This window comes from Cibotium barometz, chromosome 1 (assembly GCF_041138505.1).
Source record: "Cibotium barometz isolate CiBa-2024 chromosome 1, ASM4113850v1, whole genome shotgun sequence".
NCBI classification, from domain to species: Eukaryota; Viridiplantae; Streptophyta; class Polypodiopsida; order Cyatheales; family Cibotiaceae; genus Cibotium; species Cibotium barometz.
In genome coordinates, this window is record NC_141046.1 from 31,591,210 (window position 1) to 31,608,116 (window position 16,907).

Genomic DNA, 16,907 nt, shown 5'->3' on the forward strand with positions numbered 1-16,907 from the left:
TGCCTAAATGGAGTGAGAAGATTGTTAACTTTTTGGTTAATGGCTTTCCACCCAAGGAGCTTCGTAAAGATCTAGCTCGAAAGCTGATCAAAGAATGCGAACCCTATTGCCTGATAGCAGGGACTCTTTATAAAAGAGGAAAGGATGACGTTCTTAGGCGTTGTGCCCGAGAGGATGAGTATCTATACATTTTGCAAGAGGCACATATGGGCGTAGCCGGTGGTCACTTCTCAGCAGACTTAACTGCACGAAAGATCTTACAATGAGGGTATTGGTGGCCCACTATGTTCCAAGATGCATCACTCTTTGTGAAGGGTTGCGATGAATGCCAACGATACAAGAAACCCCAACGGAAAGATCAGATGTCCCTACATCCAATCAAAGTAAACCAACCATTTGAAAAGTGGGGTTTAGACTTTGTAGGTCCAATTAGCCCAACGGCCCGAAACACACAATCTCGCTATATTATTGTGGCCACTGACTATATGACCAAATGGGCTGAAGCGAAGACGACACGTAAGGCAGATGCAAGGACAACAGCCAAGTTCCTCTTTGAAAATATAATCACACGCTTCGGTTGTCCTTTTGAACTTGTGAGCGACAATGGTACGCATTTTATAAATGACGTGATTAAGGAGCTCACAACAAATTTCATGATATCCCATCATAAATCTACTCCTTATTATCCGCAAGCGAATGGCCAAGCCGAGAGTACAAACAAGACATTAATCTCTGTTTTGACAAAGACAGTTGAAGCTCATCGCACGGATTGGGATCTAAAGCTTACGACAGCTTTATGGGCCTATCGTACTACGTACAAAGTGGCTATTAATTGCACACCATTCAAAATGGTATATGGCCAAGAAGCAGTCATGCCGTGGGAATTTGTCATTCCTAGTCTTCGTGTTGCTACTCAAGAGGGTTGGGATGGTAATCCCTTGGTAGAGCGTCTATATATCCTTGAGCGGCTAAACGAAGAAAGACAATTGGCTGTATACAATGCCCTTGTGGAGAAGGATAGAAGGAAAAAATGGTTTGATCGCCATCTAAAGGACAAGGACATCAAGGTTGGGGATAAAGTCCTGATGTATGGAGTGCGAAACGAAAAGAAGAAGCTCAAATATGCTGGTAAGGGACCATATAGAGTATGTGAAATTACCCCGCAAGGTACCATCAGAGTGGAGACTCTCGACGGAGTTGAAACCATTGGATTCCTTAATGGGAGTAAATTCAAAAGATACTATGACCCCCTGAGCCAGGAGGAGTTACATGCAATCCATCAAAAGAAGACAGCTAAAGAACAAGCTGAGCTTAAAAAGATACAAGCGAGAGTCGAAGCCAAAGAACGTCAACAGCGTGCTAGGAGACAACGAGAAGCCAACTTGGGAATTACGCAAGTATTTTTCGAGGAAGCAGAGGAGGATGCACTGGAATCTGACCCACCTCTAAGATACCTAATTGAGTTACAGAGTCCTTACGGGGAGGTGCTGTATAATGCATTATTGGATACAGGAGCTCAACACAACTTGCTATCATATGGCGTGTGGTGTCAACTTGAAAAACCACCTTTATCCAAGAGTGCTATCCAAGTTCAAGGTATCAACAAGAAGAAAACCCCTGTCTCAAGAATTCTGCACACTCCGGTTGCTTATGACAAGGGAACCATAATTCAAAGCTTTTTGGTTATGCCTGCTGGTACAATGGAAGGGACTGTAAACTTATGGCGCAAATGGATGATGGCCACCAAATGCAATATCGATTGGGCAACCAGACGAGTCACAACACTAGAACCAACACTAGGTCTGACCGCTCAAAATCCCGCACCTAAGTCATCCACTCAAATATTAGATAATGAAAAATCACAAAGTCTAGTTGCAAAACCATCTTTGATTGTTTGCCATCCCTCTAACGCTTCAACACCAAGAGTGGAAACAGGCAAGGTGGTCTCTAAAGCTCCGCTTAATATGCCAAAAAACACATACAAATGGGTCCCAAAAGCTTCGATAACAGCTGCTTCCCCTACTCAATCTCGTTCAGCCACCAAGAAGCCTCGTAAAAGGAAAGCAGCTACCCACTCGAGAAAGGGCACTGTAACATCGCGATGGATCCCTAAAAAATTATTAGTAGCCCAAGGGTACTACGAGGGGAATGACCAGATTTGGGTCCCTAAACATAAGCTGAATCCCTCTACATCACCTGTAAAACCTTGCAAACCAATTGTTGCCACCCCAATGACAATTCAAGACCGTGGTAAGGGAAAGGTAACAGAGTGCTCCGCACCACTTCTTCCAGAGTTAGTTTGGATTCCCAAACGATATCGATCATTACCACCTAGCTCAGGAAGGGGGGAGCCACATAAAGCTTCTAGCTCCTCATGCCAGGCACACGCTAATATAGAAGTTTCTACATGCTCTACACCTACTCTTGTCAACACCCAACAAAAAACCGATGAGTCTACGTCTCCCCTTGTAATAGTATCGTCGGAAACCATTTCCTCCATTCGTCAATGGGAGCGTACACTACCATCTTTGCAATTGGATGTGGCCACAAAGGTCATAAAAAGCTATCTGCCCACATCACAACCTATGACCCGCTGGACAAATTGGTTCCAAGAGGCTGCAACATCATTGCAAATAATATGATCTACCCAAGGAAAGGGGGAGCATGTACTCACGCTCGACATTCTAATGCTTCCTCCTTAGCCTTCTCCCCTGACCATGTAATTGCCAAATTCAAGGGGATGTATATATATAGCTTCATACATAGAAAAAAAAAATAGTAAAAAGAGCAAGAGCACAAAAAGAGAATAAATATCCGTATACAATCAAGAACTAGATTGACCTGTCACATAAACCTACTGATGCTATATCTGTGTTTGCAGATATGGCAGATGCACGATCATCATACACTTCATCCACTCCCACCTTTGGTGAGAGGTATCATCTATACCTTTCTCAGATATTTCACATGTGCTATCCTGTTATTGAAACTGAATGGGATCATATAGATGTACTAGCCACCAGAGAGGAAAATGTTGAGGAATTAGAATGGCTAATTTGCCTATTGACCATGACTGACCCCTACTCCGTAGAGGACATATCCCCATTAGCCCAATGCTTTCCTTTTCCACAAGATGACTATCCTCGCATGGTTACATTCTTGATGAGTTTATGTGGATGGGAAAATGAAAAAGAAATATCTGACAATGATGAATGGACGGATGAAACTCATGGCACTACTGAGGTTGACTTTATTTGTTTGGATGATGCGGATAGAGGCTTAGCCTTAGGGCTAGAGCCAAGACTCTACAACATCCTCTTACCGTATCCTCAGTAGTAGTGTGGTGATTGGTAGGTAGGTTAGTGTTTTCAAGTTTTTTCTAGTTTAGATTCCTTAAACAAGTCTTGAAATTTTCACACTGATGTGCCTCTCGAGGTATAGTGCTTGTTAGTTGATTGTACAGGTTGAAAAGTTTGAGGTGGGTTCGCTTTCAAGTCCTGAGACTGCCGCAACGTTCATCAAAATATATCTACATCAAATTGCAAGCTGTCTCGTCAAATCAAGGAGATCTCCAATTACAGGTGTAATTCTTCCATACCCACTCTCTTTCGTTTTTACTGTTCAATTAATTGCATAAACTATAATGCATGACCACATGGAAATTGTCAATGTACTACTTAGTCTTTGAAGTTGCTTGCATGCTAGTGTAAATCATTAATGAGCTTAACTTTATTGGAAATATTCCTAGGCAGCATGACGTCTTTAGTTAACCTTGGAATACGATTGTCTTAGGTCTAGGATCAAACCATCTTAATGTTTGACACCTGGCCATGTGTGTGTTGACCTCTAGGACATAGCTATTACCCCTTTGTCGAAAGGATGCAAGACAAATTATAGTTCAGAAGCGAAGATCAAAAGAAATTATTTATTTAAACAAAAAGAAGCCTACAATAAATGGCAATAAAAGTCTATGATGTGCTTTAATGTTGGCCTATCGCCTTATTGATACTTGGTAGGCGAGAAGTATTCTACTCCACACCGATGCCTTGGTTAATAGGGGGTAGCCTTGCCTAAGGTGGACTAATAGATTCCTGGATAATGCCTTGTGTTAAACATGGTACCAGGATCGATGTTAGTTTTGCCTTAGGAAGGTCGCCATTGTGTATAAAAATTGTCACGTGCATAAATAAATAAAGGCAAAAGGCTCCTGTAACTCTGATGTTTCTTGTGTCCCTAGGCTCGTGGTATTAACTTGTTCTTAGAGTAGACACAGTGTGGTCATCTGTTTATTTATTAAGCTTGGTTATTTTCCTTGACTTAGGCCAGTTATAAACCATGATTAACCTTTGACACCTTGCTAACTCTTGATTTACTTTCAATAATTTTAAACTCCTGTTAATTTGCTACACTAGCTCACTCATGTGACCCTTAAACTAAGTTCTCATAGCAACATCCATTATGGTCTAACATGTTTGAATTTATACACTTTATATCTTTTGAATTCCAGCATACCTTCACTCTACTTCCCTGTTTTGCAAACGGTCTACCACAACAACCCTCTCGAGCTTACCATACCATAGCTTCTGAGGACGGAATCTACATCAGGAAGGGGGGCATGTTAATCCATGGCGGACATTGAGACGACGTACTATGTTTTACGTCATTAATTTAAATATTCTGAGTCATGGGCCGGGCTTGTCGGCACCATATGTTAAGGATGAAGGGATTGGGTGATCGCCGATGAGAGGCACACCTTGAACATCAGTAGGATAAGGGTTAGGATCGACCGGCCATGTATGGGCGCCCAAGTGTGAACGGCCAAGTCACCTATAAGAGTCAAATGTAACCCTAAAATCCTCATTCTCATGTGTTGTGAATACAAGAGTGCTCTTGCCTTATCTCCTTGGTTTCCTTCTCCTGCGTATGTGTGTGTGTGAGAGAGAGAGAGAGAGAGAGAGAGTAAGAGAGCGATCGAGCACTGTGTAGCGGCACGGCGGAGAGGCGGTAGACCGGCGACGACGGCTCCTTCTTCACTGCGACGCGGGAATCCTTCAAGGCGGCGGTTGAGCGGTGAGTGACACACCCTTTGCATTCTGTTTGAGCTTCCTTCCCTGGTTGTATGCTTGCAGCCATTCGTGGCTCGCATACGGTGTCCGGCAAGTCCCCAGCTATGACCTGTGCGGCAAAAGCGCACAATGTGTATTTATTTTTTATTTTTTATTGTTTATTTATTTTTTTTAGTTTTAAATTTGATGTTTTCCATCATTCCCAAGTATGTGTATCTACAGACTTGATAGGGATGCTAAATTATAGATGTTTAAATGGCGTATAAGGCTTTTGACTTATCTTGTGAGCTCACTAAATGCAAAGGTAGAAAATTTCGTACCCATCCACTGATGAAAGTTTTGACACTTTCACCGTCGGCTTTACTAGTACACTCATTTTCTCTTTCCACTTCCAACAGGCGAGTTGGTGTTACGCCATGGTGCATAGGGATGTTGTGGGACCATGGTGATCCCTTTGAGACTTATGAGCCTACTTGATTTTGCCATGGAAGTTTGTGCATGGCTCTCTAAGAGGCTTAACACCATGGGTGGCTCTTCTTTGATGGGAATGAGGCTATTAGCTAAGGCCCACTATATGTAGACACGATATTGCCTCTTGCTTCTTGGTGTCCCAATAGGCTCTTTCGAATCCTTCAAAGGTGATGTCAACACATGAGCTAAGGTGGACAGCCAATGCCCTCCATTCATGCTTGACCTTTGGGGTTGGCATCAGAGGCACAACTTTAGGTCTCCACTCCATCTTTGATTTAGTTTTTTGATGGTGTGGTCCGTAAAGGCTTTTGTGGTACATGTTTCATTGATCTCAAGACCCAAATGTAGTGTTGTTCTTCTAGCATCTTGGTTGGGACCCAACAGAATGTCCACCACCCCACTATTGTTGTTGGGTCTGAACTGGGGCTGCCACTTAACTCTCTTATGCTAAAGGTTGGCATAGTTACTGGGCTTCTTTTCTTTGGGAAGAGCTAGTTTGAGTGAGAGATCACTCGTTATCATCAGGAAACCTTTGGACATCTTTTGGGCCCTTTGCTAATGACCTTCATTAGCAATGGACCAATAGGAAGAGAGGAGTGTGCACATTTGGTCTCCTCCAAAAGTAGGGGGCAACTAGGTTTGTCTCCCTCATTACTACATTTGTGGGGTTCAAAAAGTAGGGAGTGGCCTTCATAAATTAGGGAGGTGGAGTGCAAAAAGTAGGAGGGTGCTATAAAGCAAGGGGGTAGCTTCTAAAAAGTAGAGGGCTCCACTAGTTTCAACCCCATCAATCTCATGGGTCAAAAAACCCTTAAAAATAGGATTTTTCAAAAAAAATCAAAAGTGCATTTTCCCTCTCGAAACCCACCAACCCAAACCATATTATATCAAAAAACTTCTTTTTCCACCTCAAATTTCTCTCCCTACACATTATTCTTCTCTCCAACATCATCCTCTTCATCCCGAACCTCAAATCTCCATAGCTCATTCTCTCTCTACTATGCAACCTTCTCTCTCTCTCTCTCTCTCTCTCTCTCTCTCTCTCTATCCGGGCGTGTGATAGTCAGACTACCAACCATCTTTCTATACATAGATGGATCATCCAATTCTTCACCAAAATCAGCCCGCAGCTTCACATTCTGCTCCAAAGGTGTACTCATTGGCTTACACCCTGTCATCCCATATTTTGCCAACATATCCAATGCATATTGGCATTAGACTAACCATGTCCCTGCATGGTCTTTGATCACTTCAATCCCAAGAATATATCTCAATTCACCCAAGTCTTTCATATCAAACTGTCCACTCAATGCCTTCTTGACATGCATAACATCTGTAGCATGATCTCCTGTGACAAACAAGTCATCCACATAGATGACAAGTAAGACAATCCCATGATCTATTTTCTTCACATAGAGTGAAGAATCTATTGAAGAAACCTAAAATCCAAGGGAGATAAGATATCGGCTTATCTTATCACTCCAAGCACGAGGTGCTTGCTTCAAACCATATAATGCTTTCTTTAATCTGCATACATGAGTGGGGTACCTCGGGTGTACATATCCTTCTGGCTATGCCATATAAACTTCCTCTTGTAAATCACCATTTAGAAATGCATTTTTCACATCCATTTGATGTATTTCCCAACCATTTGCTACAGCCATAGCAATGACTGCTCTCACTGTTCCCATCTTTGCAACTGGACTAAATGTTTCATCATAGTCCAAGCCTTGGGTTTGTGCATAACCCTTAGCTACCAACCGTGCCTTATGGCGCTCAATGAAACCATCTGATTTGCATTCACCTTATAAACCCATTTGCAACCAATGACATTTTTGCATTATGGTAAGGCAACAAAAACCCAAGTTTCATTTTGAACCAATGCGTCCATCTCAACATCCATTGCCTTCTCCCATGCATGCTTCCAAATAGCTTCTTTATAGCATGTAGGTTCCACATGCTTCACCAAAGAGGTCATATATGTGTAATGCATAGCAAAGTCACGATATGTCAACCTGTCTCAACAACTGGATACTTGACCCTTTGGGATCTCCGCAATGCATGCACATGTGGAGGCACATATCTATCCTGTCTTGCACCTGGTGTGGTAAAACTGGTATGCCAAGTTCCTCATCCAAACTTTCTGAATCACCAAGGATTACTAAGAGACATGGGGAAGCCCCCCACTCATAGGCATAAGTCTCATGGTCAAGCTTGCTGCATATCCCACATCTCCTCTTCCACAAGTAAGCACTAAACTCTTCTACGAGTCAAAGGAGGATTCCTCACCTTAGTATTGATGAGCTGACCAAGCGATCATACTTCTAAGGCAACATTCTAATGTACCTTCATGCCAGATCTTCACTTGACATATTGATCGCAACTACCACCACCTAATCTTGCAAATCCTTCATCCATGTAATAAATTGCTTGATTGTTTCTTAGATTACTTCTATGACTCCAGTTCATTCTCATGGTATATCCTTGTTTGATTTTTTTATTTCATATTGGTTATGGAGAACCTTTAATTTGTTTCTTTCATCCAAATGGGTGTGTAGATGTGTGCTTAGTTGAGTTTGATAGGATATCATACTGTTTCATCCAAATGGGTGGGTAGATATGTATTTAACTGAGTTGGATAGGGCGTTTTGTAAGAGAGCATGATGTGGTAGACAGGTTTGAACCCAGTGGTGGGGGCTACTTGGCGTGGTATGTGCACTCACTTTAAATTTCCTCTCTTTTTTCAAAATAAAGAAATTTTGCATCATTAAGATTGTGTGAAGTGACTTTTGTACTTTATGTCACTCTCACTTTATCTTTTGTACTAGCATTGTGGTACACTCAATCACAATATAGAGTATTGTCTCATTCTTTCTCACGACTGCTTCATTGTGTGTGTCTGTGTTGTGCATTGGTGCAAACTCTAACCCTAATCCCGACACCTACCACCAATGCAGCCCGTACATGCCCTCAACAAGACTATCTATGGTCCGCCATGTCCGAAGCAAGAGTATGACAACTCTTGGTCCAGGCACAAACTAACTCTCAAGCCATAATGATAATAACCCATAAGTCACTTACACGGTTGTTTCCGTACAACGTACGATGGCTTATCGTACAGAATACTGTACGTATTCGTGCGAGTTTTTTCAGAAAAAAATATTTTTTTTCCTCGATTTTTTTTCAAAAATAGATTTTTTCCAAAATAATATTATTTTTTTGGTAGGTAATGGTCTTTCTTTTGCTTATCTATGGCTGTTTGAGCTTCCTCTGTACTATGATGCTTCCCTCCTTTCTAAAATACTCCATATCTGGACTTGAAAATACCTAAGTTTATAAGTATTTTTTTAAAACATCGTATTTTATCGTACGATAAGAAAAAACTTTATATCGTACCATATTTTCCCGTACGGTATCGTATCATATGAACCGTATGATATCGTACCTGACAACTATGGTCACTTATATAGTGACTATTCTTGACCTTCTGATGTGGGCTTGATTCCTTTGAGCTTGTGGTGTGGGCTTGATTCACACATATTTGAAATTGGTGGTTGATTGGGCTTGCTTGGGTAATCTTAACGTGTCAAGTGTTGGATCTACCATTGATCATCATGCTAACCCTATAAAGAATTCAATGCCACTTCATTGCCCTAGGGAACCTCACTTCTAAGAAAATCCACATATCATCTATAGACAGAGGGTGATAGTAAATAGGTTATACATGTGATTTTGTTGAATGTATACACATTACCTATATATGTATTTTGTTGAATGCATACACATTACCTATATATGTATTTCATACATTGTTTTGAGATGAATATTTTAACACCCTTAGTGTAGGACACATGCATTGGTAAATGAGATGATACCTACTTTAATGTTCATATTAGAGGTGAAATCAACAAAAAAATGGTGTCCTACACTAAGGGTGTTAAAATACTCATTCAATGTGATTTATTTATTTTTTGTCAATGATGTCCCTAGGTTGCTACCTTGGTTCCCAAAACACCTCTTTATGGAGTTTAGCATGTCTTTCATCCATTTTCTACTTGATCTCCTTGGGTAATCACTTCATCTCTTTCTTGCTTATGGCTACCCAATTTTAATTTTGCTTTAGTGTTAGAGCCTATACTCCCCTATGAGTGCTGTTGGAATTAGGGTTGCAGGAAAGCACACAAAGCTTGGAGAAGAAGAAGCAAGAATGCACACAACACACAGTGTATTAGATTGTGTCAATGTACAAAGATAAGTTAGCCCTAGAATGATGGGCGTATATACAAGCTGGGGGGAAAAAACCTCCTAAGGAGGAAAAAAGTGCCTCGGCGGTCCAAGTGTGTTCACACACATCACTGCCTATATATATGGCAACAAATCCCCCCTGGGAGTGATGGTGTGAACGAGAGCTGGCACTCATGTATAGGGAAGTGCCATGCCCGAAGTAGATCAGTCCACAAAGGGGAGCAAGCCCAAAGCTTTGCGGAAAGCTTCAAACTTCTCACGAGGAAATGCCTTTGTGAAAAGATCGGCGAGATTGTCCTGTGTTGGCACATATGCCAAGCTGATCTCTCCTGCTGAGAGTCTCTCCCTGCATAGTGATAATGCACCTCAATGTGCTTTGTGCGAGCATGAAAAACTGGGTTTCTCGCAACTGCCAATGCGCTCTAACTGTCAGTGTAGATAGAGGTGGCAGACTCCTGTCCAACACCCAAGTCAGCCATAAGCCGTCTGGCCACACACACTCAACCATAGCTGTGAAAGCTGCCCTGTACTCAGCTTCACAACTAGAAGTGGCCACAGTAGGTTGCTTCTTGCTCAACCAAGATATGCATGAGCTACCATGCATACATAAATGAGGCAACCAACAGCTGTCTGATAGAGTGTGACATCAAAGTGATCTCCAGCATCATGAAGACTCAACTTCAAACCTGTCTCCATTGGAGTAGCAATAGGCTTGCAATCTTCAAGGCCAAATCTCCGCAACAATGTCTCAATATACTTTGTCTGACACAAAGCAATACCTCCATCACACTGCTTAAATTATATCCCCAAATAATGATGCAAATGCCTCAAATCTGACATCTCAAAAGAGGCATTCAAATCAACCTTAAAATCAGCAATATGACTCTCATTTGGTCCTGTGAGCAGCATGTCATCGACATAGAGAGCAATGATTAGATGTACATCATCCACACGTTTAACATACAAAGTGCTTTCTGTTGGACTATTCTGAAAACCATGTGCAGTCAAATATGCACGTATCTTTTCATACCAAGCTCGTGGAGCTTGCTTTAAACTATATAAAGCCTTTTTCAACCTGCACACTTTGTTTTCCTGCCCTCTTTGAACAACACCACGAGGTTGCGATACATACACCTCCTCATGCAAATCTCCATTCAAGAACGCAGTCTTTGTACATTCCAATCATTATGAGCTATCAATGCACAAATGCTACGAATGGTAGTCATACGACAACTGGGAGCAAAGGTCTCATCAAAATCAATGCCCTTTTCTTAAGCATAACCCTTTGTAGCAAGTCTAGCCTTATAGCGATCAACACTGCCATCTGGCTTTCGTTTCAACTTAAAAACCCACTTACATCCAATGACCTTTTTACCAATTAGGCAATCACACAAAGACCATGTACCATTCTTCATTATAGCATCATATTCACTTTGCATTGCAGCCAATCAATTTTTTGATTTTTGTGCCTCATCAAATGAAAGAGGTTCTTCCTCTTCACACATACTAGACACAGCCAAAGTATAACAATCTGATGCATAAGAGGCATACTAAACCTGAACGAGTACGACTAGACATAGGTGCATCAATTTTACTATCACGCAAGGTTTGCACCAGCCATTTAGGCATACCTCTAACCTGCTCATTTTTAGCCCTATCCTCATAAATTACATCCTGTAAATCTGCATCAGAAATAGGCTGATCTATCGTTTGAAATCTGCATAGGCTGAATATTTGCCTCATTAGGACTTACATTTGAATTCCCAACTGTAAACAGAGGCAACAACGTATCAAATACATCCCGTGAGCTCACACCTGTCTCTTTGGTACATGATAACAAAGCCTGCACAGCATCTTCCACAAAAACAACATCTCGACTAATCAAGATACGCTTTAACTGCGGATGATACAATCTGTAGCCCTTGCTCTCAGCAATGTAACCAACAAAAATGCATTTGACAGCCTTATCATCCAATTTTCTACGTTGTTGCACAGACACTAAAGCATAGGCCAAGCAACCAAAGACACGCAAGCGACCAATATAAGGCTTCCTGCCATGCCAAGCTTCGTATGGAGTAACAGACTGCAAGGCCTTAGTGGGACACCTGTTGAGTACATATGCATCACACATGACAGCCTCAAGCCAAGACGCATGTGGCAAAGCTTGGCTCTTGACCATACATCGTGTCATCTCCATAAGTGACCTGTTTCTCCTCTCAGCAACACTATTTTGGTGAGGGGTATACGACACTGTATATTGGTGTTTTATCCCACAACTAGCAAGAAATGCATCAAACTCTTTAGATATGTACTCTCCCCCTCGACCAGAACGGAGGGTGTCCACAGTACAATTGGATACATTTTCAACCATAAGCAACTGTTTGAAGCACAAAAACACTTCGGACTTTGCCTTCAGTGGATATACCCATGCATGCCTTGAGTAATCATCAATGAAAGTCACGAAGTACAAGTGTTTACCAAATGACGGAGCTTGCATAGACCCACATACATCACTATGTACAAGTTGCAATTTGCGAGTGGCCCGCACAGAACCATCCTTTGGAAACGCAGAACGCTCCATTTTGCCCAAAATACAGCCTTCACAAACATGTTTTAATGGTGCCTCAAGAGGAGGCAATGAAGCAACCATATCAAATTTCTGCAAACGCAACAAACTAGCAAAGTTCAGATGACCAAAACGAGCATGCCATAGTTTTGCATTTGAAACTGCCTTTTCATCAAAAACTGCATTTGCTGAATCTTCCACACACTTGTCATAAGAATTGAGCCTATACAGCCCACGAAATAAAGTGCCAGATGCAATAATCGTATCACCAGAAGTCAAATCATGAACAGTACATCTGTCATCCACAAGTTTGACTACAAGTCCAAGTCTAGCAAGCGCAGAGACAGACAATAGATTCTTCTTTATCCCTGGCACATACAAAGCATCTGAAAGTGTGAAAGTGCTGCCATTTACAACAGTAAGCATAATTTTACCAATACCCTTCACTGGGTAGTAAGAAGCATTATTGGCACATGTGACAGTATTCCCATTAGAGACAGCCTCAAGATAAGTGAACATATCATGATGCAAGTTAATGTACTTTGTAGCATGTGACAGTATTCCCATTAGAGATAGCCTCAAGACAAGTGAACATATCACGATGCAAGCTAATGTACTTTGTAGCACCACTGTCAAAATACCATACATCAGAGTCAACAGAAACTGCCAAACATGCATCATGTACAGATGGGTCATACTAGCAATACACGCTAAACGCCCATTCTGTATCCTGTACAACATTTACAGAATCTGCATTTGTAGAAGCATCCGCTATTGTGGCTGCATTTGACTCTTTCTTCTTTGCCTCTTTAGCCTTTAGCTTAGGGAAATTCTTAATGACATGATCAGTTGCCTTACAATAGTTGCACCTGATCTTTTTCTTGCCTTTATCAAGAGCCTTCTCAGACCTATTGTTACCTGTGGAAGGAGAAGAAGTTGCAGACCTACTAATAGGAGAAGAAACAGTGGAAGGGACTGCCTTACCACTTCTTCTCTGCTGGGCAGCAACAAATGCCTGATCAACTGCACGCTGCCTAGCCCTGTTTTGCCTGGACTGCACTTCTTGCAAGAGCTTGTTGACTAAAGTATCATACTTGACAACATCAGGTCTGTCCTCAGTAACAAGTCTCCACGTGGAAGCAAAAGTCTGATATGACTCAGATAAAGCATCAAGAAAAGTCTGCACAAGAGAATGATCAAGAATAATCTCACCTGTAAAAATCAACTGTTCCTTGAGATCTTTAATCTCAGCAAGAAAAACATTCATGTCATCATCTTCCTGCATAATCTTCGATTCTAGCTCTTTACGCAGGTAAGAGATTTTTGCCTCGTTACGACCTGCATACAAACCAGCTAGAATATCCCAAGCCTGTTTTGCTGTTTTAGCTGAACGAATATGTGGAGTGATGTTACGTTTGACAGAAAGTGCAATCAAGGCATGAGCCTGCGCATCTTTACCATCCCAACGAGCTTGTTCAGCAGTGGGTAAAACAGCAGCAACAGTAGAGCTGCTAGAACCTGCAACATCCTCAACAGATCCTACATCCACAGAACCTGGACGTACATCCATACCCTATACCCTACACAATGTTCCACACTCCTTTTGCAACCAAAACATGCTGCATCATGTATGCCCAAAGTGGGTAGTTGTTGTCTCCATCCAATTTGTCATCAGCAGACAACATGCGAAATACATCATTACTGTTATCAGCCATGGCCACTGACTGAAACTGATGCAAAAGCCACCTGTAATGAAGCAAAGACTGAACAAAAAACAACTCGTGCTATGTAGCACGGTCCACAATAGAATACGTATGCCTGTTTTACAAAAAACTGCACTGTCGAAATTTCTGCACAAAATGACGAAAACACTTGTACAGAACTTGTAATGCAAAAACGGAACCCGAAACGACCTCAGAGTATAGGGACTGCAAAGCGCTTGTGAAAGCTCACCTCAATCGGAGAACGTGAGTCGAAGGGTGCTAGCGGCGTAACCCTGGGAGCCGATTCCTGCTCTGATACCAATTGTTGGAATTAGGGTTGCAGGAAAGCACACAGCTTGGAGAAGAAGAAGCAAGAATGCACACAACACACAGTGTATTAGATTGTGTCAATGTACGAAGATAAGTTAGCCCTAGAATGATGGACGTATATACAAGCCGGAGGAAAAAACCTCCTAAGGAGGGAAAAAGTGCCCCGGCGGTCCTAAGTGTGTTCACACACATCACTGCCTATATTATATATATGGCAACAAGTGCTAGTGATTAGATTAGGAGATCTTGACCTTTTTGTCTACTTGCTTCTCTGGTAAATATTCACCTTTCTTCTTCTCTCCTTTGTCTTTTATTGACTATGGGCTCCTTGGCTTACTTGCTCTCAATTTTTTCTTTCAAGATACTTAAGCTAAGAAATTGACCTAGACAGGGGGTATCTACTCATCAACATATATGGTCAATGGGTTAGCACCCATGTCCTCATAGCTATGATGACTTTTAAAAACACCTATTTCTTGATTGATTTGTGTCCTTAAGGCTGGGAATCCCTGCTTGGGTTTGCTGTTTTTTGGTAGCCTTGCATCTAGCTTCTCTACTCATATGTCAAATTTTCTTGTAGAAGCTCAATTGGTTGGCTTTCTTCCATGGGAAATGATTTGGCTTTTTGTAGCTCTTCATTAAGTACATCCTTGTATCCTTTGGTCTCTCCAATTGGCTAGCTCTTCTCTAACCGCCTTGGCACTGCTCTTTTGACTTATCCTCTTCTTGATATGGTTGTGTTATCTCAAGGAGGCTTCTTTTAGGATCTTAAGTTCTCTTAGGTTTGTTCCCTGCTTTTGTCCTCTCTTGGGTTCATCCTTAATTTTCTTATGGTGATGACACCAGTGCCATTTGGAGGATATTTCTCCTTCTTTAGTTCTTGGTAACTTCAATCAATGCATGGACTTTAAGGATGCCTTTTCCTGCTCTTCTTTTCTAACTCTCTTAACTCTATATTGTGTTCTGTTTGAGGACACTGGTAGCACTTTGTGCTCTAGTCACCTTTTCTATGATTTTCCATCCTTTCACAACCCAAGCATCATGATATGACTTAATCTCTTGCTTTGATTGAGGAACGGTTCTTGAGGTAGCGTAATCAATCTCTCTCTCTCCATTTTTTGCTTCTTAAAGACCCCTTCTCACCCTTTTTAAACTGTTTCCCCTTCCACTACATGTTCGAGTAGCCCATCCGGATAAAAAAAAGGTTGGCAATGGAGAGAGAATGTGACATTAGAATTCGTGATGCAACAGGATATATCATGTGGTAAAGGACAAAAGAGAGGGCACTGAGTCGTAGAATCTTTCCAAATAATTTATTAGTTTAGGACCTTCAGAGGCCCTTCCTCCTTTTCTTATAAACCTCAGTAGGGGTTTCCCCAGTTCGCAAAACCGACATCCAATTTTCAGCTTTCAGGACATGATTTTTGACTCCGTGCAAGCAGCAGTGTTTTCCAGGGATTCATCCTCAACGAGAACTGATGAATCTCTGCGAATACGATCACATACAGCACAATGGTGCTCCCTATCAGCCTGGCCTGCCTCTTGAGGATCCACAGGTTTCTTCTTTGCTTCAGCGCACACAGGACAGTACCAAAAACCATCAGGGATTCTGTCAATGGCCGGGATAAGACAGTTCATGTGGTATGCAGCATCACACGAGTCACAAAGAAGAACAAGGTCGTCATCTTTTCCACATGCCTTGCAAACGTCTTCTTTTACTGTGGTCTTACGAGGCTTCCTGTCAGTTTCACCTGATTCATCACTGCTCTGTCTTGGTAGTGCTTGGTGATCTGCAAAACGAGGATCCTGCTTGCCAAGCCTTGGGCTACATGCAGGGCAGCACCACCCCCCACTTGTAGGAAAACTGCTTGAAGTAGGCATTACACAATAGGTGTGATAAACAGCATTGCAGTGGGTGCAGATAAAGCAATCCCTATCCTGCTTGACACCACACGTTTTGCATGCACGTTCTGCAGCCTTGACCTTCACTCTTTTGATTTGGCTCACTTTTTTAGCCAGCTTCCTGCCGTGCCCTCGTTTTGCGGTCTTGAACTGCACATAGCGATCAGTTTTGGCAGCTTGGCGTGATGGTTTACACGATAAATCTTCAGGCACGACAATGGTCTCGGGCAGGCCAGAGCTCTGCATAACTTTGAGAGGTAGAAAATCTCCTGACGGCGACAGGATGTCAGTTTCCTTACCTTGATGAGGCATCTCATTTGAAAGGCAAGCAGTGTTTGGTGTAGATTTCTCTTCCAAATCAGCTTGAAACAAGTTCAAAACCTTCAACAAGATAAGAACTATCAAAACTCATGCAACACACATGACAATAATATCTAAGCTAACAAACAACAGACTTGGCATAAGGTACTTAAGGCACCTGCTCTTTGTAAAGACTTTCCGATAGCTCAGAAAGAGAAGACGCCATAGAAACGAGCTGCTTTCCAACTGCATCAATATTGCTCCAGACCTAGAATCACACCAAAATGTACCAAACATCACTGGATTTTTGCAGAAATTTTAGAA

General features: G+C 41.9%; 1 protein-coding gene across 2 annotated transcripts in view; it reads right to left on the bottom strand.

Moving 5' to 3' along the window:
- Positions 1–15,668: 15,668 nt before the first annotated feature.
- The window catches only part of LOC147641872 (uncharacterized), a 49,674-nt gene continuing 48,435 nt past the window's right edge, over positions 15,669–16,907 (bottom strand). The window contains exons 3-5 of one of the 2 annotated variants that reach the window (XM_086800534.1): positions 16,762–16,851; positions 16,583–16,664; positions 16,251–16,433 (exon numbers count right to left, since the gene is read on the bottom strand). In XM_086800534.1, coding sequence (XP_086656660.1) covers positions 16,393–16,433; positions 16,583–16,664; positions 16,762–16,851 — 213 coding nt within the window. In that variant the 3' untranslated portion in view covers positions 16,251–16,392. Of the gene's footprint in view, positions 16,665–16,761; positions 16,852–16,907 lie in introns of both variants that reach the window. The other variant, XM_086800525.1, reaches the window with a different exon arrangement.